Source organism: Botrytis porri, assembly GCF_014898465.1.
Source record: "Botrytis porri strain MUCL 3234 chromosome Unknown BPOR_009, whole genome shotgun sequence".
NCBI lineage: Eukaryota > Fungi > Ascomycota > Leotiomycetes > Helotiales > Sclerotiniaceae > Botrytis > Botrytis porri.
Genome location: NW_024066083.1, coordinates 2412380 through 2439519, shown reverse-complemented (window position 1 = coordinate 2439519; position 27140 = coordinate 2412380). Strand labels below are relative to the sequence as shown.

General features: G+C 40.9%; 6 protein-coding genes across 6 annotated transcripts; 4 read left to right on the top strand and 2 right to left on the bottom strand.

The window, feature by feature from the left end:
- Nucleotides 1-1748: 1748 nt before the first annotated feature.
- Nucleotides 1749-3806, top strand: EAF01_007473 (uncharacterized protein; the record flags this gene model as incomplete). The annotated part of the gene is made up of 1 exon (XM_038915728.1): nt 1749-3806. The coding sequence occupies one exon, from the start codon at nt 1749-1751 to the stop codon at nt 3804-3806; it is 2058 nt and encodes a 685-aa protein (XP_038769366.1).
- An 879-nt stretch (nt 3807-4685) lies between these two features.
- EAF01_007472 (uncharacterized protein) lies at nt 4686-5432 on the bottom strand (the record flags this gene model as incomplete). Its single annotated transcript, XM_038915727.1, has 2 exons — nt 4686-5027; nt 5088-5432. The coding sequence occupies 2 exons, from the start codon at nt 5430-5432 to the stop codon at nt 4686-4688; spliced, it is 687 nt and encodes a 228-aa protein (XP_038769365.1).
- A 2228-nt stretch (nt 5433-7660) lies between these two features.
- Nucleotides 7661-8691, top strand: EAF01_007471 (uncharacterized protein; the record flags this gene model as incomplete). Its single annotated transcript, XM_038915726.1, has 4 exons — nt 7661-7784; nt 7845-8040; nt 8115-8434; nt 8492-8691. 4 exons carry the CDS (start codon nt 7661-7663, stop codon nt 8689-8691), a joined length of 840 nt encoding a protein of 279 aa, XP_038769364.1.
- Nucleotides 8692-11879: 3188 nt separating this feature from the next.
- On the bottom strand, nt 11880-13797 carry EAF01_007470 (uncharacterized protein). The gene is made up of 4 exons (XM_038915725.1): nt 13709-13797; nt 13494-13586; nt 13211-13418; nt 11880-13145 (listed from the first exon to the last, which is right to left on the bottom strand). The coding sequence occupies exons 1-4, from the start codon at nt 13736-13738 to the stop codon at nt 13006-13008; spliced, it is 471 nt and encodes a 156-aa protein (XP_038769363.1). The 5' UTR covers nt 13739-13797; the 3' UTR covers nt 11880-13005.
- Nucleotides 13798-16405: 2608 nt separating this feature from the next.
- EAF01_007469 (uncharacterized protein) lies at nt 16406-18413 on the top strand. The gene is made up of 3 exons (XM_038915724.1): nt 16406-16605; nt 16655-17112; nt 17225-18413. The coding sequence occupies exons 1-3, from the start codon at nt 16603-16605 to the stop codon at nt 18120-18122; spliced, it is 1359 nt and encodes a 452-aa protein (XP_038769362.1). The 5' UTR covers nt 16406-16602; the 3' UTR covers nt 18123-18413.
- A 1878-nt stretch (nt 18414-20291) lies between these two features.
- On the top strand, nt 20292-22542 carry EAF01_007468 (uncharacterized protein). The gene is made up of 2 exons (XM_038915723.1): nt 20292-21327; nt 21408-22542. The coding sequence occupies exons 1-2, from the start codon at nt 20887-20889 to the stop codon at nt 22023-22025; spliced, it is 1059 nt and encodes a 352-aa protein (XP_038769361.1). The 5' UTR covers nt 20292-20886; the 3' UTR covers nt 22026-22542.
- Nucleotides 22543-27140: the final 4598 nt, after the last annotated feature.

Below are 27140 nucleotides of genomic sequence, written 5' to 3'. Positions count from 1 at the left end.
TGTGTGTGCTTCTTCTACTATCTGTTTGCGTTCCAGAATCTAGAGCTGAAAGTGTGGTGGATAATTGATTTACAGGATGTTGGGCATGAGTTAGGATTTCTGAGATGACGCAGGTAGTTTGGGTAGTTGTAGCAATATGAAACTGCCGTGAAAGCAAAGTTCAGGTGAAAAGTGGAAGGTTGGGGCTGGGGATGGTGGGGAATGTGGGGAAGATCTCAGGTAGGAGATGAAGAAAGAAGAGGCGAGAGTCAGGTGTATGGATTGAGAACTTTCTCGATAGATACAAGAGATACTCGAAAGAACGTACGATACGGTAGCCCTTGCATACAAGAATAGGCAAATGTGACGATATTTCGTGCAAGTCAAATGATGAATATACCCCACTCGAGCAAAGAACAAGCGTATTGCGACATGATTTCGTACATCCCGAGGAAATAAGATAGTGAAATCAAGGAATCTCACTTTGATTCAAGGAAATAATCGACTATGAGCGATGGGATGGTAATTCATGACGCATCGTGGCCTCTTGTCGTTGCTTTATCGCGTCAGTATCATAATTTGTCATCAGGAGTGAAACGAAATCTGGCAACTTAGGATAGTGATCAACAGGCCAAGTTCTCGAGTGTGACCACATTGGTAGGGTTCTTTATGTAGGTGTAGAAGAATTGTAAAAGCATTGCATTGGTGCTGAGAATGTACGTTATGTACTGATTCACTAAAATCGCAGCTTCCATATTCATCCCCGAAAATGAGAATCGGGGAAATGAACGAAACGGTGGGTTTCTATCATAGAGAAGGACATCTCGGGTTCAATTAAATCGACATTTGAATCTTACGATTCCAACAATTGATAAAAAGTAGAAGTGACTTAACAAGATCACTGCCATTTCCATTCAAGGTTGTATCTTCCGCCGTTTCAAATTGCCAAGACACTACTCGGTAGTTTTAGCGACCGTTAAATTTAGGGGGAAGTTTAATCCCATGTGGAGCGATAACGCTGAAAGTAGACCAATAAAAGCAAAGTCTATACGAAATCACCTCTCGAAAAAGCAATCTGAGGATGTTTCAATTTGTTTTAGTCTGTAACCATTACTACACGATTGACGAGTGATGTTGATCAGTACGGTTGAGAGGGTGATAGAGAAACGCTAGATTTTCCACACTACAGCCGGTTGTTAAGATTCCTACTTTCCCATTCTCCCACCTTTTGAAATCCTTTTCTCTCTTACCCCAAAACCTGTGCTTCTGTCTACCTCAACGCCGACCAACGTATGCAATCACACCAGAAAGAAAACAAAGAATCTAAGCCGTCACCCATCATGCCCCACATCCTCATCCAGCTCAGATTATCGAATTTTATTCTCCCCTTTTGATTGGAGCTCAGTTCATAGAAGCTGAGCTACAAAGCTATCTGATATATCGAAGACTTCGAGGTCTCAAATCTATAGCTATCTGGAAATTTTTAATCGACACCAAACATCATCTTATTTCCAATTTAGACACATTTCCTCTTCTATATAAAGATCAAATCATTCCTATTTCTCATCTTGAGTTGTGCAACTAAACAACTCAAATTGTCGAGCCTTTTACATAACGACGAATATACGTTCGCCTACAACCCTTAACCGACTAAAAAAAATCTATCTCTAAATTTCTTACAAGTATCTGCTCAAGACATCACTCCATATCTATCTCAAATTTCACATTAACTCGCATCTCCAAAACCTCATTTGTTTTATATCATCAAAATGGCCGACAACAGAAAAACACAAGAGGAGGTCGACAAAAGCTCCCAAACCGCCAGCGAACAAACTTCGATGACGATTACTATGCCACCACCTCCTGAGAACTTTCCTCAATTTTCGCAAAATGAAGCCAATGGAATGCAAACTGAGGAGAATGCCGTTTCTGGTCATCTCGCTAAAACCCCCCCTCAAGAATTCGCGAACTTCAATAAACAATTCAATGCCAATAGTAGCGAGGCCGATCAATCGTCAAAGCAATTGAGCAGAACAGGAAATGTAAAAAAAAGACAGATGGGAACTAAGTCATCCACCGATACTCATGGTAACAAAGTCAAGGTCAGAGAACTTACCGAGAAGAAGAATGGTATGAAGAAAAAGAAAGGCCGCAAATCTCCGTTCCAGATGTATCAGCATTGTTCTACCAAGGACGTTGACAACGATAACATCGAAACAGACGATGAAGATGGAGATGACCATGAACCAAGTGAATCTTTGTGTGAGAGAATCTTGCGATTCGGCTTCAAGAGAAGAAAAGATGAGAAGGTTAATGAACCAGAGGTGTTGGAAGTCTATGAGTCAAGCGCCTCGGGAAATATTTTCGGGGCTGAGTCCAACTCCAGGGATCCAGCAGCCACCACTCATCTGAAAGATGCGAATAGCAACAATGCCAGAGAACCAGAGAGACTTGGAGAAGGTCCGGAGGAGACGCATAATGGCGCCATTATCCCTGATCCAAATTTTAATACTGAAGTATTGTACTCGGAGGAAAGGGCCCCAGAGATCATTAAAGCTGAGCCTGTGGGTAGAAATATTGCTATCATACACAAGATGGTTGAGAAACCTCCCAAGGAACCGGAAACGTCAACATTGAAGTGGATACGCCAAAAAGCCTCTTCATGGGCAGGGAGGCTTGATCGTCCAGGAAGATATAGTCAATCCGGGAAAGACAATGAAGCAAGAATGTCCCTTAGACACAATGAAGCAGATCTCGGCGCATTGACCAGAGATGAATCCAGATGCAATGCTGAAAGAGGGGTTGTAAATGATCACACAAATAGCACCAAAGATCACGAAAAGCAGACCAATCGAACGACCAATAAATCCGGCACAATGGACTCTGCGCACAACGTCAAGCAAACCGGCAGCTCGGGGCAGAATTCCGAAGAGATGATATTGGACGCTAATGCAAATGGCCCCAAAGAACTCGAAACCCAAGTCATCCAAATGACGAATCGAATTGACAGTGTACGAATTTGCTTCATCTCTAAATCCAAGTCTGTCAAATCTGTTGAGCCCATTATAGAAGACGCTTCAAATGAGACAAGAGGCGAGAACGCAGTCCCAGAAAGTGCGCAAAGGCTTCGACCCACATGGGAACCTATCTATTCAGGACCTGAAGGCACGACCTTGAAAAGACAACCCAGGGTAGAGAGATTACGCCGTGCATTCACTGGTTCTATTGACGAAGTCATCAATTCGAACGCGACGCCTTATCTAATGCCAAATGTTGACATCCAAGGCTCTTCTGCGTTGAATGGGTTTCTAGGAAACATCGCCACCAATAACTTCATTAGCTTCAATAGCGGATTAATCCAATCTCAAGCAAATCCTGCTCTACTGACAGGAGTAGATGATGCCGATTTCGGAACCCCTCTTTGTCGCCATTCTAGTCGTGAACCCTCCGCCGAAGAACGTCGGAGCACAGAAAGCGGAATGAACGTCAATCAACAAAATGACCACGAGACCTCCACGACAGTAGCTTCAGCCCCAGAAGAGCTCCAAGAGTATCGCATTCTAGAGAACTATATTTCAGCGATTGCCGTTACTAAAAAAAAATGCTATCCAGAAGTGCATCGTAATTGCAGGGCTCTAGAGCGATGCATCAAAATGGACACCATCCAAGAAAGCGACCTTGAAGACGATTCGGAAGCCAGTCAAAGATCCAACTCTGATCCGCCAAGCCTGACAGATACCACCAACTCCTCAGAAAGCAGTACGAGTGTCCAGCAGCAATCTTCTGGTTGGGTCTCCAGATCGAATGCCATCAGAAGAAAACGTTAGTCCATGCAATTTGAACCATACAATAATCAGCTCATGGAATGGGAAAGGCAACAACCTGATAGGGACAATGCAACAGAGACTAGCCGACATTCACCATGGCGCAGAATTTTGAGAATGGCTGGATCGCCCAGCTTGGGTGACATAGTGAGATCTAACAATTAAGTGAGGTAAATATATTGGAATAGGGGGAAAACAGAAGGTATTAGGGGAGAGAAAAAATGAGGTATGGATAGGGAAATTGCCACCACTGGCAAGATAGACAGGGAATCATATGTATATCTCAGTTGTAATTTACTAAAATGACAATATTCTGTATCCTCTACTCCAGTTCTTTGTAGAAATTCAGTTGGTTGCGAATGAATAGACTGATATCTGGATCAAGGCATGAGCCCGCCGCTTCGGGAATTCACTCTACTTAGAGCGCTGGTAAAATCGAGGAAATTTTATGCAATGCATTGACCATCCTTACTCGAGGGATTCTAGGATTTAGTTTCCTCAATTCTAAGTGCTTCCTATATTCACAGGCACTCGCTGCATTAATGGTCGAAAAGAAAAAAACAACGAATTTCCCGGCAAGGGAAGAAAAATGTTAGTCAAATCGAAACAAAACAATATATTACCAAGTCCCTCTCCTCCTCGTAAGTTGAATCGCAATCCTACATTTCTTCCATAGACACTGATACTGATGTCATTTTAATACATTGAGTGTTAAAACACAAAGCCGCCCATAGAACCATACACCATACTCAATGAAAGGGATTCGTTACATCGACCCCCCCCCCCCTCACGCTAATATATGCGCCTAGCACTGGAATCCCTACCTCTACCTTACTTAGCAAAGTATCCTCATCCGACCACACCTTTCTTCATGCCAACCAGTCACGACATCTCTCCCGCACCACTCTTTCTCTCCCAGTGTCCTTCAGGCTGGACATTTCTCCTTGCCTTCATCACCGAAGCTATAACCGAAGCTACCGCTAATACTTCAAACGGGATCACACATACACTCATGATTCCCGCAGCTCTACTTTCCGAACACAAGGTTCCCCAATGTGGTGAGGTAGATGTACTGATATTTGACCATTGGCAACTCCACGTTTGGACAGTCCACTTTGTCGAGGAAGTCAAAGCATCGAAAGGGATTGCAGAGGCGACAACTGCAGCCAGAAGAGCGATAGCAAGGGGGATAAGAGTAGGAAGAGCTAGGGGATTTCGCTTCAACTGTTCGACAAAGAATTAGCCTTTAAATACACAACTCGGGAAAGCACGGCAGGAACATACGGCAGGAACGAACTGCCCCACCAGGGCCACAGAATTCATAACGAAAACTATAACTCCACAAACGACCCCGGCAATGGTAGGTTTCAAATCGAAACTTTGAGGCCAGACTGGCAATCGAAATTCAGCGCCCAGATGGGTGGAGTGGAAGACTTGGAGTGCGTTTGCTGATGTAGCCATGACAGCAAGACCAAGAACTGCGCTAATGGCTATGAATGCCGTGTTGGCATGTTGAGCCATCGTTGCACGAGGGCGGGAGGAGGAGGTTTCGGGGGTGAATTCTTGGAAGGAGGATGTGACGATAGTGAGGGGCTGCTTTGGTTCTGGGGATGGAGATGGACCTGCCATTTTTGCTGTTTAAGGTATTGAATGACGGAGAAGAGAGAAAGAAGGTATTGATATGATGTACCGCGATAAAGAACGAATGTCAGATGAGAAATGCAATAAGCACCAGAAGCTGAACAATAAGAACGCGAAATAAACTCAGAAATGACGATCCTACGGATTGAATCGAATGGGCACTTCAATAGGTACATATACTTCCTTGCTATCAGGTAATTATATTACTTAGCATTCAATAGTTGAAGATGTCTTCAACCAACAGAATTGATGAGGATAACGCTGAAGGTACAAACGCAGTGCTTCGAGAATGATAGGGCGACATAGCATGGCGCTTGTGCACTTCGGTATGTTTGTACTCATATCTTCCAATCAGACGGTAAAACCCCCAAATGTCAGTCCCCGTCCTGCGAGATTTGTAAATGGTTGGTTCAGAATGTCTCTCGGTACATGATTTTCAAGATTATTTTAAGCTGCGCACAGGCATGGGCGCTTGCATGTAGGGGTAGGCGGCTATGGGGTTAGAGTATGGACCAATGTGAGGGTTGCAGTGAGCTTTTGGTGGGTTGATGGTGATAAATTAAGGAATCGAGGGTGCAAATCTATTATCTCGCTGTTTCGTGTGGGTGAGATTGCTGTGGCTAGCAATTGATTGTCGACATTGAGATAGATCGTGTTTCCTTGCAAGACAAGTATGGAGGCGTATACATTCTTCTGGTCGCGATTCTTCTCTTTGTACCAGCAAGCAGCGTACAGCTGATTTTGGAGGGCTCACCAGATATCTTGTGATAATCTGAGGATATCAGCTTGCATAGGAAGCCAAAGTGCGAGTAAAATATACCTATTAGACACTTGACAACGGCGAAAGTTTCTTCTGCCTCACGTGCAGTAAATGTTCACGAAACGCATTCCATGATACTTACGCATCGCGATTGATTAGCAACATGTATTTGATAGCTGAATGGATGTGAAGTTTCGCGTTCGGCATTTGTTTCTTTCTTATCAAGATCTGGAAAGGCATTTGGTGAGTGGACACGTGACCCACCCGTCCGATATCAATGTTCTCGTGGAGTAAACAGAAGACCCTGGAGACGAACAAATCAAACCCCGGCTTTTCTGTCTGGAACTTTGATGAGGATCTGTATGCTTTTCAGTTTGCAGTGTGCTGGGAATATTGACCGAATATGAAATCCAGAGGCAAGAGAATGGTGAGAGACGTGGCTTGCCAACAACACGGAATATTAATGACGAATATTTCGTCTTCTCCCGCAGCTTTTATTTCTTGTTATCAAAACCGAACACCTTCACTGGCGTTATTTCTAGGGATCCATCATTTTCACTGCTGTCCGAGCCATTCCATGCTCTCGCAAACCAATCAAAAGTTTAACATTTGCAAAACTTCAAGCCTGACAATTATGCCTGATCCGAATGCGAAACCATGTCATGTAACGTGTAGCAGATCTGCAATAAGAACATTCTACAGATTATACTATGCATCTCAAGTCTTTTTGAGAAAAACTAGTTGAGAAGGTGTCACCTAAAGCCTCACTTGGCCCCTCCAGCCATCATCGTCGTTATGCGAATACATTGTTCGTGATTGGCTGCGCGAGTGCGAGAGCGAGAAAAGACCCATGAGGATGGAAATCACGGGGAACGCAACGAATTCATATTCTCCGAGTATGCGGATCAGCAAATACACTAACCCCTATTAGATATTCGACTTTCACATTAGTTGTGGAACTGCCATCTTAATATCTTTGACTACGACTAAAAGTGGCATGTTAAAACGAATGCGAGGTCCGAGAAACACTTCATTATCGGCTCTACTTGCGGGTAGCCAGCGTTGACGGCGTTCACATATGCATAAGGTCCGGTATTGAATTTCCAAATTACCCAAGAAAGAGGTCCAGCGATTTCCTTCATCTGGTAGTGGGTATCTGGGGTCCTTTGATCCACATTGATGGCAGTGATCACCACAGGCAGTGCAAAACTCACTATGTTGCTTGCCTTGTGCGAGTCGTTTCTTCGGGCCGTCTTATGATAGGTTCATCTAATATGAAAGGATGGAGTTGAGGTGCTGTGATAAAGGGAGTCCTGTTTGAGAAGGGGGATGTTCTAGAAGCTGTTAATATGATAAATACCTCTATCTGCTGCTCTAGAACAATATTCACAACTCACTCACATTCATCACATCAATCACATCAATTTTAAGCACGCGATTACTGCTTCTAGTCAATATGAAATTTAACGTTCTTCCCACCACTCTAGCCTTTGGCTTGGTCACTGCTAGAGCTCACTATCACCAACACGATGCCGTTAATGATACTGAAGGTGTTTGGATAGCACCTACAGATACCGACTGTATGTCTTTCTCATCAAACCTTGTCTTCTCATTCTCTACAGAATACTAATATTTCATAGTCCGCGGTCCATGTCCCATGATGAACACCTTAGCAAATCATGGGTTCCTACCCCGCGATGGCAGGAATCTCACAGAATACAATGTTGTCAAGGGTCTCAATGATGGTCTCAACTTTAACAAATCACTTGCAACAATCATGTTTCAACAAGCTGTCCCAGTTAGCCCAGCTTACCCCAATACCACTTCCTTCACTCTGTAAGTACCCACAATCCTAGTTTCTTTCACCGCCCCGCCCCCAGATCTCAAACCCAACAGCTAACAACCCTCAGCGACGATCTGAACCGCCACAACGTCCTCGAACACGACGGAAGTATATGTCGATCCGACGCCTACTTCGGCAACAACCACGTCTTCAACCAAACCATCTTCGACACCACAAAAGTATACTGGCCCTCCGAGGTCCTCACCGGTCAGCATCTCGTCGACGGTAAACTCTTCCGACAAATTATTTCTCGCTCCACAAACCCCAACTTTACATTCACCTCCACCACGGAAGCGTTCAGTCTTGGAGAGATGGCCGCGCCAGTCGTTGCTTTTGGGGATAAATTCGCAGTTACGGCGAATAGAACTTTGGTCGAGAGTTGGATTGGTGAGTTTTGTCTCTTTTTATTCTGGTTTGCGAAGCAGATGACTAATTTATGTGTAGAAAATGAACGATTGCCTGTGGAATTGGGATGGAGTAAACTAGTCGAGGAGGTTTCTTTGGAGGATATCACATATGTGACACAGTATCTGGGTAATCTTACTACGGTTCAGAGCGATATTGTTCTCACACCGAAAGATCAGGTTATTGCCCATGCTAAAAGTATGGGTCATTGGGGTATCTCCATATCGAGGAATCAATAGGAGATGCAGAGAGAGCATGGACAGGGTGATTTGGGGATGAAATGTTTGATTAAAATTGAATGAACTTGCTTGGTGTGTAGGGAATATATTGGCTTCGTTTTTGTATATAGACGTTATCTTTTTAAAAGAAATAGCTCCTTAGCTCGGAATTTCGAGTATCCATTGATAGATACTTTTTCTCATACCTCAATTGATGTAAGCATTTTCACAGGATTGGTTTAACAATGAGAACACAAACCTGCAGTAGCGAATAGATGATAGAGAAAATTGTATCACATTTGCAAAGATAGAGACAATGAGTCAAGTTTTTTATATTTAGCTATCGGAATTGTACCTAATGGCCCATTTACCGGAAAGAGATTCCCTACAAGCTCCTTTTTCCACGCTAGACCACCGCGTAAACTGGCCCACTATGCTGGAAAGAATCCCTATCCTTTCATAGCAATCCCTAATTTAATTGACTAACCATCCTTCGAGACAGGGTTTTTCGAAACCCTGTCCATCCGAATTAGCGAGGATGCCAAAGAAGAAAAGATCCCGTTAGTACCCATCAGACCCAAAAGATTAAAGTCAAGCCAAACACACTTGACTGATTTACATATCGGAATATCGAAGAACAACAACAATACCATCCCCGACGAATTATCAGAAGCTACCTACGAAAGTAGATAATGGCCCGGAGGTCCCGAACCAACACATCTCGTGCCCTGTAGGGAAAATACTTCATTTTGCCACATGGCGATTATTAGACTTGGAGGATAATCGTGTGCGCGACAATGAATACACCTATAGTAGACCCAATCATGCGTTCATCCCCATGATCGAGAACACGAGGAATCGTGTGCTCTTTTCAAAGCTTTGATGAACGCATTTGCGAGAGAAAAAAGAAGTCGAGGATGGATTGTTGTTGAGAGCTGGCATTATCTCTCAAGAGAATAATGAACCTATTTCGCAAAAGTTGACTGGGTGCCGCAGACAATTGTCCCGCCACGAAATCGAGAACCTGTGGTAGTTTATGTCATACCCAGACCCAAAATATCAGAGAAAGCTACCGAACTAGTGGTCCATGTCTCAAAGAGGAACCTAGACCAATGCGTCCCGCTTCCCACCTTGCTTTGTCTCTCCAGAATCTGTGATACACAATGAAGAACTGATCGATGTATGTATCAAACATAGCGGAGGCTGTTTCGAAAAGTAAAGGGTAGAGAAATGAGCTTGGACAAGAGCGGGGAAGATGTTCAGAGCAGAACCTTGTCTACCTAATGAAGGCTCCTAAAAGGGAGGGGTCACAATAGGTGACAATGTTCTGTTTATTTAATTCAGAATCAGAACCTTTCCATTTAAGGCTCCTGAAGCTGGCAATTCTATACGTTGTTGGCCCGTACAAGGAATGGTTGCTTCTATTGAATGTTGTTCAGAGATTATCAGAGGTGGTAGTTTAAGTCACTACCAAACAAATACTTCAGAGGAAATTGACGACAAAAGTGTGTAGTAATCCAGACCACAGAGGGGAATCTGAAACAATGCGTCTCGCCTCTCAGAGATCATCTCCACTGTTCCAATCGAACATCACTAGTATGAAGTAGCAGGATTGATTGGAACTATCCCAATGAGGTTGAGTTGAATTAGACTAGAGCGAGAAAAGGGAGTGTACCAGAACGGAACCCTTCCTAATCAAAGGTTCCTAAGAGCGGCTACTGGCGTAAATCAAATGGCAGTACGTCATGATGTGCTCCTATTGAAAGTATAATCGTGAAAGCTGGCATTGCCGAACATCTTTGGGCGGTACGTCGTAATGTACTCTCGTTTAAAATGTGATCCAGAAAGCAGGGCATTGGTGTACATCGTTTGGCAGTACTTTTCAATGTTGCTCGTATTGACATGAGAAGCTACCTAGATAGGTAGTGATTTCTATAAACTTAGAAAGGTTCATCGAGATCAATTCGTCCTGTGGTCGTCCCACAGGGAATTTATGGCCTTTTAACGTCTTGCCAAGGACTTTGAGATGTCGAAGGCTACTGCGCTCGACGAGGCTTGCTACACTGGAAATTTTGACCACCCAATACCCAGGCCGTAAGTAAAGAAGTGTAAACTCAAATGGACTTTGAAGAGGATCCTCGAAATCCTAGTTTAGTGGAATGCCTAGACGGAGAGATGACTTGTTGATTGGTACTTTATGTTGTACCAGTCATTTGAAAAATGTTAGTGATCCAGCGGTGAGTCGAACCTATTTTACTTCTAGATGGCTGTAACGAAGTAGTGATTTGAATATGGTAACTCGAGAATTTATCCAAATCAATGAGGAGACCGAGTTTAGCGTCATGCTTAGACAATCAAACGCCAAAGTGAAGTACTCTTGGTAGACGAAGACATGACTAGAGTACGGGAGAAAAGAAGCTACTTCTTCTGATCGAACAAAGTCCTAATTGGGTTGCCAGATAAAGCAGTAGCATGGATATGGTAACTGGAAGAGTATCCGTGCTCATGCGTCTCGTTCTTCTAAGGAAAAATGAGGTATGAATCACGACGTAAGTTACCACTCTCATCGAACACGGACAATTGGATTATTTCCTTTCGAAGACTCAGACCGCGAGAGGAAGTCCATGTAGTAAGGGACACTTCGAGAGAAGATGTCGAGATTTTAGTAGTTAAAGTCATACTCAGACTATGCGAAAAAAGCTACCGAAGTAGTTACTTGGGTACAGATTGTTGTCGAGATATCCAAATCAATGTGTCTCGTCTTCTGAGTACAAACAAGGAGTAAGCCTTTTAAATTCGTGCACAGGACAGTCACGTTGGAAGTTTTGAATTGATAGTAGAGCCTGCGGACCCCACCAGTAAAAGCCTATTTCAGTCGAAGTTGTACCAAGACTGAGGGGGAAAGCTACCCAAGTAGTGAATAGAATACGGAGAGTTGTTGATTCCCTGTCGAAATATCCTAATCAATGCGTCTACACCCTAAGGGCGAGGAAGTAAACCTTTTAAAGTCGTGCTCAGGACAATCCTTCTGAATAGAGCTGGGTCTTTGTCAGAAACAAATGAAACTCCTAATCTTACCAGACTCTGAGAGGAAAAGCTACCGAAGTAGTGATTTGGACTTTTTCTCTTCGCTTATGCAAATCAATGCATAATATTTCTACTCTAACATTAGCACGTCTGTTTCACAGAATCCGAATGGATGCAATCACACTTCTAGTGACTCTTGAAGGTAATCGTGAGAATCCAGAAGAGCAAATCAAGGGATTCAAGCCATTTATACCATCGTGCTTAAGAGGTTACAAGAGAGAAGCTGGCATTAAGTCTGGGAGACATAAGGTGCTTCGATTTTGAAAAAGACAGGTGAGAAATTGATGTCAAAGCTGAAGAAAGGAGCACTATGCTTGTGATGATTTTCTTTCGTGATATTTCTGGATATACAGCACACAGTCGAGAGGTGTGGAGGTATCTCAGTAGCGCTTGTTAAGATACAGATTATCGTGCTGAGCTGGATGAGCCATAAGCTGGAAAGAAGCATCTGCGTAGAGAGTCGAGGTAGTTGATTTGACTGGACTTGGATCACAAGACCAGGTAAACACACACTCCAGAGGAAGTATAGGTTTGAGAAAGGAAATGAAGCGACTTCATCCGCGAACATCCTCTCGGTAACGTCGAGTAAATTGATAGCAGCAAATAGGTTGCAAACGAAAATTGTCGAGTGATGTCCTGCAGGTACTGTATTTTGTAATCACAGTATGCGAAACTTGTCGTTTGGAGATTAACGTCCTACCAGACCGATGTTCAGAGCCTGATAAGTCTTGATGGCAGACATCCTAAATCGTTACTTTCCAAAGATCTTGAGATATTCGAAAAGACGAGGGAATTTGGTACTCAGGATTTTCTGTGTCGATGACCACAGAACTGAGAGTTTTCGGTATGCGTCAATGAGTTGTTTATATTCTTCTAGGCACACGGTCTGAAAGTGAAGAGGAGTTTTTTGTAGTGCCAACGCACCACAGAGTGATGTAAACATTGAGAGGAAACTCAATCAAGAAATTCCCCAGAACGGGTTGACGGAGCATACCTGAGTATACAGCTCTTGGGCAAGAAACTCACTCAAGAGGTCTATGTAGCTGACTTGAGAGAGTATGCTTAGGTATGCAGCCATCGGGCGAGCAACTCGGTGAAGAGAAACCCAATTATCGAAGGTGAAGCTTAGGGAACTTCACATGTTTGAGCGGACTAAAGGTCCCAGTCGTGGTGTGCAGGAGAGAGCACAAATGGTTGCTCGGGATTGCCTTACTTTTAGCACTAAACTTTGTCGGTGGTAGTTTCATGTCATTCCGGACAAAGACCGAGACTATAGAGCGGTGTGGGGCAAGGTCTTGAAACCGTGCAGTTGAGATTGTTGGGCATCGTAGTTTGTGGTATGACAGAGCTCATGGTATGGATGTAGAATTTAGGCTTGTGCTGATCATCTACTCATTATTTGGTTAGTTGTTGAAACTTTCAGATACAGAACTGAATGGAAGTGGAGACTTACGCCGAAATAAAACATTGTTATTTGATAGATATTTGAAGGTGACATGGGGAATTCCAAAGGCCGACAAAGCAATGTCGAACAGAAAAGACGAGAGCCCGACAAAGACCACCTGCCACGTCGATGTATAGGAAGGCGGGTAGCTGGAGACGACGGCACTCGATTGTGCGAAGCCATATCGGCGAGTGAGGAGTATGATACCAGCTTGAATCTCGCAGATATAGATGTTGTGTTCAGATGGGAAATGCAGCCATTGACTCTCGTTGGCTCGGTGGCAGCATCATACCATTTGAAAGAAGACGTGGACACCATCGCCGTGTGAGTTCACAGTCCTAAAGTAGGAAGGTCTGCCATGCCCTGTTTCCAAATCAGTATTGAACTATGGTTGAAAGGTAAGATCGAACAATTTTGTCAACCAGAACAATTGATAAAAGACAGGGCGGGATAAGGCATACGTTGTTGATCAAAGGTAGAAAGGATGGAGATAAAAGTCAAACCTACCATATCATATCGTGGATCGCACGAAGTCATTGCATCTTTGCTGATGCACCGCGAATATTGATGAAAGTCGACTTACAACTTGAAGTTGTTAGATCAACCTGCAAGTTGAATTTGGAGATTGAGAAAAGAAAGTGGAAGGGGAAACCTGGACTATTAAATAAACAAATCTTGGGGCGCAGCAGATGGCAATCTCCCCGCAGCTGTAATAAGTGAATTTCGATTGTGCGCTTAGCCTCGGTGATAATCTTGTTTTTAGGTAACAGGAGATCAGAAGCACCTGGCCGTGGCATACTATTCACTTTAAGTACGATCTTCCAAATTGGATTCTAGTTTCTGAGTGAAATGAACCTCGGGACGCTCAGATATCCGCAAGCATTCTGGGATTTCGAGGTTCGCCAAGTTGTTGTGATTGTTGTTTTGCTGCATTTTGAATAGAGAAGGTGAACAAGAAATGCGACTTCTAATGAGTGTCTCTTGGTGAAGGCAGAGGCAGAGAGAAGTTGTAGTAGTGTGTGAGTATCTTGAAGTTAATGAATAATTGATAGGAAGGATGTGGTTGAAGAAATAATGGAAGGTGAATCAAGACAAGCAAAATATTCAAAAGGGCAGTGCAAAATTGAACTTTGAGGGGTGGAAACTTCTCGGCCATTCTACCTATTCACTTGAGCTCGTGACCTAATACTTTGTAGCAGAGTTTTGTTGCACATCTGAAAATTTGGACTCATTCTCGAATTTGACGTAAGCAAGCTCAATGAGCCGATAGAGTTGTGAGCGCAACGGAAAAATCTCTCATTCTTAAAAATTCTCGCGAGGATGGCCAGCGACGAGAGCGGTGTAAACGTTCTGCAAATACCCTCCTTCAAAAACATCACAGCACTCATTCTCCCTTCCTTTCAACATCAAGCAAAGCCCCAAAATTTGAAACAAAAATACTACCAAGCCGCGGACTTTATGCTCAACTGATCCTCCAATTTTTGCACCTCCGGAATCTCATGTCATTATCCCCAACTCACCCACCATTGTTCAACTAGCACACTCCCACTCGTCTATATATATCCTCATCTCGCGTATCTATCCATCAAGAAACAACAAAGTTGGGTGGTCGAGTGGTATCTTGGGTCGGTCCGCGACAATAGATCCGCTCAATGGCCATAAAGGACCAGAAATAGTAGCTGGGGTCCCCACTAGATGTTTCTTGATAACATTTTTTTGTTCTTTTTTTTAATCTTCAGGCAACCCTGTAGCAAGTGAGGTATGCGACGAAGAATCTTTTTGGTTGAGTTGGTTGGTAGGTACGCGAATGCTGGAGGATGAGATAATAACGAAGACGAGAGCGCATCTTGTGAGTCTAATTGAGAACTCACCCTGCCCACCTATCATACCAACGGCAAGAACCAAATGTGTGTTATACTTGGTTTCCACCCTCTACTGCAGGACACTCTGCTTGACGCAAAGATTATGCAATATTAGTGACTGGAACATTAAGATATTGCGACGGGCACTACCAAATGTCTTCCACAGGGGAACTCTAAGTGCTCTAAATGGAAGAAACTTACCCATCCAGTGTCTGATTAGAAAATTGCCTGTACAATATATGTAAACTTTATGATTCAGAAGGAGGGATATTGGCGGGACTGTGAATGTTGTATTAAATCTGAATGAGTGGTAACGGAGATTACATCACTTGTCGAAACTTATGACTCTTTCACCTTCGATGGATGGTGTGTCTATGACAGTGCCATCTTAAACATAGGCAGAAAATTCGCGCAGAAAATATTCCCTAGACATTTACTGAAGCCAGCTTACTTGATGCATACAGAAGTCATATGATGCACACACCATTCATGGTGTTCTCAATGTCCCAGATCAGCACTATATCATCATAAATCGACAGCGATGTTCAGGCCACAGGCTCATAATCCACAATCTTCATCATGTTTTCTCAACTAATTTCATGAACGGGCTATACGTGGATTGTTTGTCTGGGTGCAAAGCGATCAAACATAGATAACATGCGCTGGGGAGAATGAAATTGGCCTCCCCCGGAAGAGTCCAAATGCGACCAAGATGACGCAGGTAAGAAAGTAAGATGTACTGATCCCAAGAACATACAACTACCCACAAATGATGGATACACAGAACAAGAGAGAATCACGAAAATCAAATATTCACGAGCACTAGCCTATTTTCCCCCATCAGGACTCCTCACTCATCCCAAACATGTAATCAAGAACATCGTGCGTTATGCTACAAACTCGGGACTGGCGAGCTCAAAGTGAGAGAAGAACAGGGTCTTGATTGTATCAAGGGAAAGACATAGGATATGTAGGAAATCTTTATAAATTTGCGGATTTACAAGTGAATCTCCACGTACCGACTGCTGCACACAATACAAGTTTCGGCTCCTCACCACGTCCTAGATTCTTAATTGCCCATTGTAAAGGTAGATTCAAACGGATCGAGTATCAGTGATCAAATCACCATAGAATTGCAGAATACCCAAATCTTGGCCAAGAGTCTGAAGCATGAAAAGCTGTCAAATATTTATGATGTCGTTAAGATAGACATCAAATCCCTTCTCCCAATCCCTGCAAAGGTCAAGTCAGGTGCCTCGGGCCCACATCAGCCCACCTTATAAGACATCACGAATCACCCTCCCTCTAGCATGCCTCAAATTCATAAGATATGTAAATATGGATTCGTCTGACTCGGAAAAAGAAAAAAAATACTGATAATGATGGCAAGGTAAGGAGTTCTCCTAACTTTGTTTTTGTTTGGCCAACTGTCTTCTATTTTCCCATCGAAATCTGAGGTTTATTGCCATCCCCAAGTATTTGTATCATTCCTCACTCATTTGTTGATGACTTGATGATATCCTTGATGATTTGAACACTATGGTATGCAACAGTTAGAGATGAGAGAACATTTAGCTTACAAGATTGACAGTCCATCTTATCTCCACACGCATCGGGAGGCTCTCCACCTACATCCCCTCGCTCACCAACCCACCTAACCGGTCACAAACCCATCAAATGGTACCACCTCCAACTCCGTACCATCACGCTCTCCGCTCTTCCTATTCTCTCCCTCATCGGTTTCTTCGGAACCTTGGTCATTGGAGGCAGTAATGGGACATTCGAACACATAACCAATCTTGTTAGACAAAAAACACCTTCGGCCGTTTTCCCAAATGCGAAATATTTACTATTGAAGGATTATACGGGGATCAGAGCTCTCGATAGGCAATTGACTGTTCTCGTGACGTTCTTTGCCCCGGTTGTTGATAGTAGAAATGCTGCATTATGGTTGAATAGTTTTTATGGACTGGGACAATTCGGAGCAGCATGGACATTGTTGGTGATGGAAAGTTTGAGGAGTGGGAATAAGGGCAGGGCTGTCAGTTTGTAGGTGATTCTTGACATAGCACAGGGCTATCTATTCCTGATTTTATTTGATGCCTTGATGGTGGCAAATCAGATGATGTATATTGCAAGGAATATTGCTGACCTTACACAGCATCGGAACAGTTGGATTAATCTTCCAAAACATCACCTATGCGGTTACAGTACCACTCTACCTTTTCATCCACCTCTTAACATCACCAATCGCAAAACCATTTCCAGGGACACATTCGAATAGCGTTCTACTCATCTCGTCCCTGGATCTGAAGATTCTACCACTCTCAATTACCCTAGCCTACATTGTCCCATCAATTCTCATGGGCCTTGACGCCCCATCTCAAGTTTCGGGACAAACCCACCAAAAGTTCATCGCTTTGTGGCAACCCTTTCCAATCTGGACAGTCATCATACAATGGATACTACGTTTATTCTTTCAAATCATTGGACCGAAGCTCTCTGCAAAAGACTCCAAACAAGCACCAGTTCCACAAGGAACATCATATCTTAGCAGCGCAAAGCATGTCTATCGCTTCACACTTACATTATGTGTATTGACGCACCTTCCTATTCTCCTCATTGCTCTTATCCCCGCCTCGGTCATTACAGATATTTTACCTAAGCTTGCTCCTTATGCTAGTCTAAATTTCTTCGATATCTATGTTCCCTACTTCCCCTTTCCACTTTCCCATCGGGTCTCGGATTTAGCACATGGTGCTCACACATTTCTTCAATGGGATTTGGCAACTGGCTCTACAGCCCTCTTGTTATGGGCTATTTTATTATATCGTAATGCTACGACTGAAAAATCCGCTGTAGACCCTGATACAAGTCTCCCTTCATATCAGATCCGAGAGATGCTCGCAGGGGAGGGAAATCCAGTTGGGGCCTTGAGGAGAAAATTATTGGTTAAAATTGGTATCTGGACATTGCTAGGTGGTCCAATTGGAGCTGTCACAGTGCTAATTTGGGAGAGAGATGAGATCGTACGACAGAAGATCAAGCAAGGTATCTGATTTGAGGTTGATAGTGTTGAGATTTTAGCTATATAGTGGATTGTCTCTTGGTAAGAGTAGATGCGACGTGTATAACACGAAATGTGTAGGTATCTTGGTAGAAATTGATCAATGTGCTGTTGTTGTGGAAGTAGTTGTAAGCAATAAAAACTTCCTTACTCTCTAGAAACATTTTTCTTTGGCATTCAACTGGTTCCCCTGGAATTCAAATACATATATTATCCATCAGAATCAATTTTTATAAGTTAGCATTTCATTCCGAGTAACAAATGAAAACACAGCACCATGTAAATCCCCCACACACCCACACCATCACACAACCTCAAGGACGAAATTTCCATGTCGCACCCAACCCAAGAATCACTATAAATGCCGTACTCACTGTCACTCCTCACTGCCACCGCCCCAAAGCCTACTTGTCACCAATCATGCACGTAACATTTCACGACTTCTGACTCTGTACATTCCTGCAAGTGAGGCCCTGGAATTGATTCCTGTTCTAGGGGGTTTTTCCTATGGCGATTGTTTGAATTCCCAGCTTTCTGTTGCTGATCTGATAATCATTCGTCGTACGAAAGATGTGTTGTATATGCATGTAGATGGAAGAGTCTTGATTCCAGTTTTCTGTCATTCGGCTTGGCACTGTAAGCGCAGCCAGCGGAGGAATAATATTAATTAAAGATAGGTACATGTGAATATAAATATAATATATGTTCTTGTATCCGATGCGGTAAGGGACCGATAATATACGGAATACTAGATATAGTGGTTGAATGTGGTAGGTGGGATTTGTGATGGGATGGGATGGAGACGTTTCACGGAAAGGGACAGGTAGGTTGGTACTGCAGGACGGGATGGGTGGATGGGTGGATGGGAAGAAGGAATTATGTTTGATAGCGATGGGAAGTGTAGTAGATGGGTTGGGAAAGAAGGTTTCTACTAATGATAATTGTAATATTCTGTTTGGTAATGGATGACAGTAAAAGTACGAAGTAGGTATATTTTTGCTTACTTAAGTACAGTCCTTTGGATGAGCGGATGGTTATATGGATAATATACAAACGGGACGATACACCGAATAGGCTTACCTAATCAACGAGTACCAATTACGAGTACCTGCTCAGGTATCTACACAATACTTGGAACCTTTGACCACGTATACTTTCTTTTGTCATCTCTATTCGTGTACGCAGGATTATCTTCACCATCGTGGCAAAAAACAATATATCTTATATCCGCAATTGGAAGGTTCGAGGGTCTCTTTGGGACATTTTGTGGGAAAGATACCTGTTCGCCAGATTGCTTATGTACGTGCCAATAGCTACTAGGTCCTAAGTGAGGTATCTAATTCGAAGTCTATTGTAGAAAGGAATCAAGCTCCAACCTTGATCTGATCTGTGCGGATGGAAGAATTTCCAGTCAAATCTCCAAGCTTCATGTACTTCGTAGTTCCTAGGCTTGATGATTAAGACCCGATTCAGCTATTTCCTCGCCTTTTCGCAGTGAGCTGGACCACCAGTGGGTGCACAGACTCATGGGGCAACGTGACAAGAAAGCATAATTTCACACTTAAACTTATCAACTTCAAAATTTAATTAAAATTTAATATACAATTTGATATCAATTAAATTAATATATTGTATTTTTCGAATATTAAAAAGTAATATGATCAAGATTCATTTTAAAAAAATTAGATTTAAGCTTAAAAAACAAATAGTACGATTTCCCCTTAAATATTTTAATGGGAAATTATATAATCTATTATATAATCAATTATTAAGATTTTAATCTTAATTCCTTTTATTCAATTTTCTTACCATATAAAATTCTTATATTTGAAAACTATAAATTTCAATTTCGAAAGAATTTAATAATAAATCCAAATTTTAATTGAATTATTAAAATTGCTCTTTTTAGAGTGAAATTGTGCTTTCTTTTTTAGTGTCCCGTGAGTCTGTGCACCCACTGGTGGACCAATCAAATATAGAGAATATCAATTAAATCCTAATGTCGAGAAGGCTCGCTTTGTCGAAGGATTTAGATCGACAAATTTGACATGGTTTTTGACGAGATGCTATACCTCTTTTGTCAAGTTCTTCCCCATTTAACCGGGATTGTAGATCTTGTGCGTCTCATTGCTGAGAACTTCGTACAGACTTTAAACTTTTGGCTGTGGCCTGCATGATATTCCAAAAGAGAGTCTCAATCGTCCCTAGTACCTACCTCGCCCGCTCAGTGCCGCCCGCACCTGCCAAAAACTATTAAACTATTTTAGTCTACTACCCTCGCTACTCTTCCTCGCTCTCTCCCTCTTCCATATCTTACATGGTGCATATGTTTTGTTACCCTTCATCTCACTCTTCTTCCACCAAAACAACATTCATCTGTTTGACATTACTTTTTTTGATCATCACTACACGTCAGACTTGCATTTTTGACTAATCATTCATCCCAAGTACGAGTATTCAGCCTTATCGCTTCTTATCGCATGCATTCATATTGAAGGACGGACGACTTCGGGGAGAGCCGAGGAATCATTCTATAACTGGTGCCTACCCCTAGCCTCTACATACCTTCTAGGTCTATCATCTCGTGGCTCAGTTTTTCAATACTTCGATTTGTCTTATAACTGCGCACATCACAATATCCAACATTCACATCAGACATCTACTTTCAAATCCCTGTATTCTTTCCTCTTGCTTTGGCTCACGCATTCACAATATCTCTCGAATTCGAACATACACCTTTGGAGCTTTCCTTTGCAATGTCAATAACCGCGGCAAGTTACGAGCGAATATCCACCAAATACGAACCACCTTCGAAAGGGGTAGTTGATATATGTTCCCAAAAGGGCTTTGTATTGGACAACAACGGTAATTCACGGTGTGTAAAATCGATCGTTGAGTTACCCGTTCAATTACCACCTTCACCAGCCGATAGTGACATGATGGATCTTAGTCCACCATCGTCGTCGACCTCTCCAATCATTCTGGAAGGTGAACGAATTACTAGAGATATTTCACGCGGTACTCCTGGCGATATGCAGAATTCGAATGTGTCCAAATCGCCAGAGCAAAAGCAGTTGGCAATGAAGAGAAGTCAGTATTACGGTGATGCGTTTGCATATCGAGAACCGGCGGGGAGTGCGAGAGAAAGAGTGAGCAGGGATAGCATGGTTCTTTGTGAACTGGTAACAAATGTGATTGTAAGCTTTTCCCTCTTTTTCTCTTGTGTAGCTTACATCTTCGCCTATGCAAAATCGGCTGCTAAGACTTTGTACAATAGATGCGTGAAGAACACACCCTTCTCACAAGTCTCTCTAATCTTCTTTCAACGCGCTACCAACGTCCTGAATCCTCCATTTTTGTCACTCTCAAACACTCGGCATGCTTTATCGTAGCGGGAACTTTCGAACCTGCATATATTATGACTATAACTGGGCTTCCATCACAAATGCAACCAACTACCAACAAGAGAAATGCATCACTACTCCAGAATTATATGGCCACTACTGAATTATATGTTGAGCCAGAGCGTGGTATTATTAAATTTGTGCCATTGGCTGAGGAGAATTTCGCAACAAACGGGAAGACTGTTGCTGGCGAGATAGAAGAACTGGAACGAGAAGTTGCAAATGAGGCCTCGGGATTCCGCAACTTGCATTCATCGGGAAGTGTCAAGAGTAAGAAGAGACAGGCTGCAAAGTCCTCCAAGAGTCAAAAATCCCGGAATCTGCAAACTCGTGAAGAATATACCCCATCTGTCAGTTCGAGGGCAACACCACCATTACCGCCTATGCAAAGTAATGGCCATGCACAGGATACCAAGACGTTGAATGTACAGAAGTTGGGGAGAAGAAAAAGTTTTATGGCTGCAGTTTTTGGAACCAGGTCCAAGGCTTGAAGATGGAGAGATGGTATACGTGAAAAGATGGTTCAGATGAAACAACATGAAGGATATTTTAAGTTAATGGGGAGTGTGGTCTAGCGACCCACAAAAGAATAAAAGTGCTTGCATTATGGTTATCTGTGTAGCGACGGAGTTTACAGGGAATATGATACCTGCAATACATGCATGGATGGAAAAGATCAATACGATCAATGGGATAGGAGAATACTTTGTGAAAGGGTTATTGGTTCACTGGTTGGATACGGCGTCATATTATAAGAATGGCAAGGTGGTGGTCTTGAAGGATGTTGCTGAAGGCTCTTCTCATGCTGACTATGGAATCAAATTACAAGAGGGTTTGCATGGGGTGGGAGAATGGAAAGGAATGGATAATGTTAATAGTAGGATTTAAAAAGTAAACTACTCTTGGGTTTTGCTATTAGGCCTGATCAAGAGGCAGGATATTAATACCATCAAGAGTTCACTTGAATGATGAACATATCAGAATGAATTGTTGTTTGTGAATACTGGTTGTGTGAGACGTGAACATGAAGGGAAGAACATGCGGATTGATGTAAATCATTATGAGCTATGTATATATGTATGTATGATTCTGGGGTATCTGATGTAGGTACCTAGCTAGTAAGTTTTCGTCCCCGCGTTTTGGTGTATGGTAAAGTGCTGACCTAGGTAGGTAGGTAGGTAGGTAGTAGGTACTGGAGTGGGGTGTGAGGAGAAGAGAGAATGGTATAATATGATATGGTAATTGTTTAACATTCAGGGGGAGGCCTCCCAAGGGGTATTGAAGACAAGCTACACTAAGGAATTACAATAGAATCCTATAAATAAGATGAAAAACCTCAAATTATAAATAAGCCTGGGTCCCCAATCCTATAATATTATAGCTCTTCTATATAACGTAGTTTATTAGTACGTGTATTATATTAATATATATACTACTTTAAAAAATAGTAAAATTAAGCTTTTCTCAATATTTACATTTTGATAATCAATGATTATTTTTTAAGAAGAAAGAATAATTAATAATGATAGAAAATTAAATATTCAAAATATTAATTTTTATTTGAATATTCTTATTATATTCTAAAGAAAAGTAAAAATTATTACGGTTTTCATTATAAAAAAATCTTTTTATAATAACTATTATAATAATCCGAATTTTCAATTTATTATTAGAAATTTATGGTATTTATATATTTATATATTATATATTCAATTTCTAGAAAATTCTATTTATAAGTAAATAAAGTATATAGTTATATATAGATAAATTTTATATATAAAGAAAGTGTATAGTTACATATAGATAAATTTTATATATTAAAAGAGGAGTATACGTACTAATAAACTATATTATTCTAAACAGTTATTTCTAGCTTCTATATTATTTAACTAATGTAACGGACCTAATAAACGTTTAAAAATCAACCTTAGAATTAAAAGCTATAGAACTAAAGAGAGTATACTATAAAGCTATATATGCGATTGGCTTGGAGTTTAATATCGTATTAGTCTAATTGAATGTAATTATATATATATTATAATATTACCCCCTTCTTTTAAAGAGTTTATTTTAAACTTATTTTAAATAAATGATTTAAGTATAAAACATAATTAATAAAATTCTTTTTCATTATTATTATTATCATTTTCTTTATTAATTTTTTATAAAATATTTTAAAAGATTAAATATATTATTATCAAATGAAAAGCATTAATAGAAGCTTATACCTCTTTCAAATAATCTTCAAAATATTAATTATTGATTATCTTATTTAAATCCTTATCATTATTATTATTATAAAAGTTAATAAAAATAAATGTAACAATTAAAACAAATTCTTTTCGATTTTAAATATCTTAATATAGATCAAGTAAATAGATTTGTATTTAATAGAAAGTACTTTTATATTGAATATACTTGTTTTCCTTATATAATTGAGTTCTTTTAATAGGGGAGAATTTAGGTACTTTAATGTAAGATAGGATCGGGGTATAATCAGCTTTGTTTAAAAAAATATTAAAGGTATTAAGGATATTAAGATTACTAATATTTATTAAATTGTAGTTTTAAGAGTAAAATGGATTTTATAATAAATATGAAACTTTAAGTTTATTAAAATAGAATAATATAAAGAATTCATTTATTATATATATAATTAATTATTATATAATCTAAATAAAGTTGGGATATAAGTGGGATAATGAAAGCTATTAAGAAAAACAATTTCTAAGAATAATATTAAGTTTATTATAAAAGATTAAAATTTTATTCGAATTAGATCAGTTTTAATCTTTTGCTTTATAAAAAGTCCTTTCAAATTTTATAATATAGGTATATAAAGAATTAGTTTTTTGCTTAAAGTTGAATAACTTATTTTTAACTTTCTATACTTTATTCATATTATTATAGATATGTATAAATTAATTTAGGATTATTATATAATCTAAGAGAACATTTTAATTAAGAAAAGAAAATTGAGGTAATACTATAACTTATATATAAGATTCGAGATTAAAATAAATATAATAAAATTAAATAATAGAATTACTAACTATAATACTATCTACTTATAGTTTTATTTAAATCAAAAGTAATTATATATCAAATTTCTGAAAACTACTACTAAACTTTTTGAGATTAAAAAGAAAAAGTTTCAATCGAAAAGGTATTTGAGTAATAAAAGTATGCTTAAGGATTAGAAAATATAGGAATAAGATTTCATCTTATTAATAAATCATTTTACTATAAAGTTTTATAATCATAAGATTTATCAAATTGTAATTTATAATTAAGAAATTAAGGGTAAATTTTTTTATTTTTTTTCGAATAATATCAAAAAGATCTATGTACAAATAAAAGAATAGAAGTAATATATTTAGATAAAAGTAAATAGAGTATATATAAAAACTTTATTTATAAGTATATATGTTACGGGAGCTGCCTCTAGGGTCACGTGGAAGTGTCTAGAGATCTCTCGAGGTGGTTTAGACTAGACTTCAAGTAGGGATTCAATAAGGTTGGTAACTGGTTGCAATTCTCGTAACTATAGTAATGAAACTAATGATTGTTCTTGAGCACGAAGCTCTACATTGTAATGAAACCCATTCCCTTATATAGACCTTCTTGCTCAGTGTGATCAGTACGGCTCAGTACTGGTTTGTTTGTACTTTCATGGCTCAGTGTCTATCCCGCTGAGGCAGACTGAGCCAACCACGTGACTTAGTGCCCCAGTCCCGTGCCTATGTTGCGTCGTTCGTAACACTATCCCCTTCTTATCCTAGCGCTTGTCCCGAGCGTTATATAGTCATGTGTTCCCCACATAGCCATATCATAATGATTTTTTATTTCCTTTCATTATGCCTATCACTAGTGATTCTCGCTCAACACTTAATCGTCGTCGTCTAAGCCAAAAAATCAGAGACAAAGGAAATATTATGGCGCCTTGTTCTCGTTGTGAAAAGAATGGTTTGCAATGCCGCACACTTCCTGAATCCAAACGTTGTGGAGAGTGCGTTCGCTCTGGTTCTATGAAGTGTGATGTTGCTGGTCTTTCTCCTTCTGACTGGGATGTTCTATCTCGAGAGGAAGCTCGTCTTGAGGCCGAGGAGGAAGCTGCTGCTCTCGCGGAACAGGAAGCCTTCCGTCGTCGTATGGAAATTCGCAAAAAACAGAAGACACTTCGTGACCGGGGTTCTGAAATGCTTCGTCGTGGTGTTCGCTCATTGGATGAACTGGATGAATTACTAGAAAAAGAGTGTGTAGAGAAGGAAAAGGAGTTGGCGTCTGTCTCTGCTGCTGGCCCTAGCGATGGTTCCTTTGTTTTCGACTCTTCTTCTTTGGACCCTTCGATCCTGGCTTCAATGGATTCTCCTTCCTTCTGGGCAAATCCGGGTATTGCTGGTGGAACGCCTCCAACTTCTCAGGGCAGTTGAGGTTTGTTCTTGGTTCCCATGAATTTTCGGTGTGTGGATAATCTAACCATTTGATTAAATATTTGATTGTGCCTCTGACGTATTTACAATCTAGTATTGTTTCGACATCGTATATGGCGTTCGGGTTGACTGGTTCGATTTCCGTTAATGGCGCATTCGGCGCTCCTGGTGGTGCTGGTTCGAGCAAGGATATGTGGAATACTGGGTGGATGTTCATCGTGTCTGGTAGTTTTAACCGATAATTGACGGTTCCTATTACCTTATCAATCTTGAATGGTCCTAGTTTCCTGTGGTCGAGTTTATTGCTTGGTCTTTTGGTTTCAATGTTTCGTCGTAGCAAGTAAACTTTATCCCCCTCTTTAAGCGTAGGTTCCATACTACGTTTCGTATTGTAGTACGCTGCTGTTCTGGAAGATATGAATCTTAGATCAAGAGCAAGCTGCTCTTGTAAATCCTTTAATTGTTCGACTTGTATTATTGCTGATTCGGCATTAACTTCCTGTGGTATCGGTGTTTGGTATGCTTTAGGATTAAACCCAAAGTTCGCGCGTGCTGGTGTAATCTTTGTGGTTTCCGTTTCTGATGTATTATATGCGAATTGTGCCATAGGTAATAGTTCTACCCAGTTGTCCTGTCGGTAATTTACATAGCATCTAAGATATGCTTCCATTGTCTGATTGGTCCTCTCTGTTTGACCATCTGTTTGTGGGTGGAAAGATGTCGATAACTTTCTCTTGATACCCATAAGTGCTAATAAGGTAGTCCAGAATTTCGAGGTAAAGAGTTTGTCTCTGTCCGAGATTATCTCATCTGGTACTCCATGTATGCTTACTATGACCCTAAAGAATACATATGCTAGTTGCTCAGCAGTCCATGTTTCTTTGAATGGTATCATATATGCAAATTTTGTCAATCTGTCTACTACGTTGAGTATAGCGTCGTACTCGATTCCTGTAGTAGGGTCTTTCGAGAGTGGTAGTTTGACCACAAAGTCCCATGTAATGGACTTCCATGGCTGAGAAGGCATGTCTGGGGTCTGGAGCTGACCATACGGAGCGTGTCTAGAGGACTTATTCCGTATGCAGGTATCGCAATTTCCAACAACTTCTTCAACTATCGTTCTCATTCGTGGGAAGTAACTGATTTCCCGTAATCTTGCGAATGTTCTCGCAA

What these genes read in the sequence shown, in the direction of transcription:
- EAF01_007470 (XM_038915725.1), bottom strand. Translation starts at nt 13,738, where the DNA reads ATGACTTCGTGCGATCCACGATATGATATG. An exon ending in TCCACGTCTTCTTTCAAATG is followed by an intron (nt 13,419 to 13,493) that starts GTATGATGCTGC and finishes TATATCTGCGAG; the next exon opens with ATTCAAGCTGGTATCATACT. An exon ending in TAACAATGTTTTATTTCGGC is followed by an intron (nt 13,146 to 13,210) that starts GTAAGTCTCCAC and finishes AATAATGAGTAG; the next exon opens with ATGATCAGCACAAGCCTAAA.
- EAF01_007469 (XM_038915724.1), top strand. An exon ending in AAGGGCAGGGCTGTCAGTTT is followed by an intron (nt 17,113 to 17,224) that starts GTAGGTGATTCT and finishes GACCTTACACAG; the next exon opens with CATCGGAACAGTTGGATTAA.
- EAF01_007468 (XM_038915723.1), top strand. Translation starts at nt 20,887, where the DNA reads ATGTCAATAACCGCGGCAAGTTACGAGCGAATATCCACCAAATACGAA. An exon ending in AACTGGTAACAAATGTGATT is followed by an intron (nt 21,328 to 21,407) that starts GTAAGCTTTTCC and finishes TTTGTACAATAG; the next exon opens with ATGCGTGAAGAACACACCCT.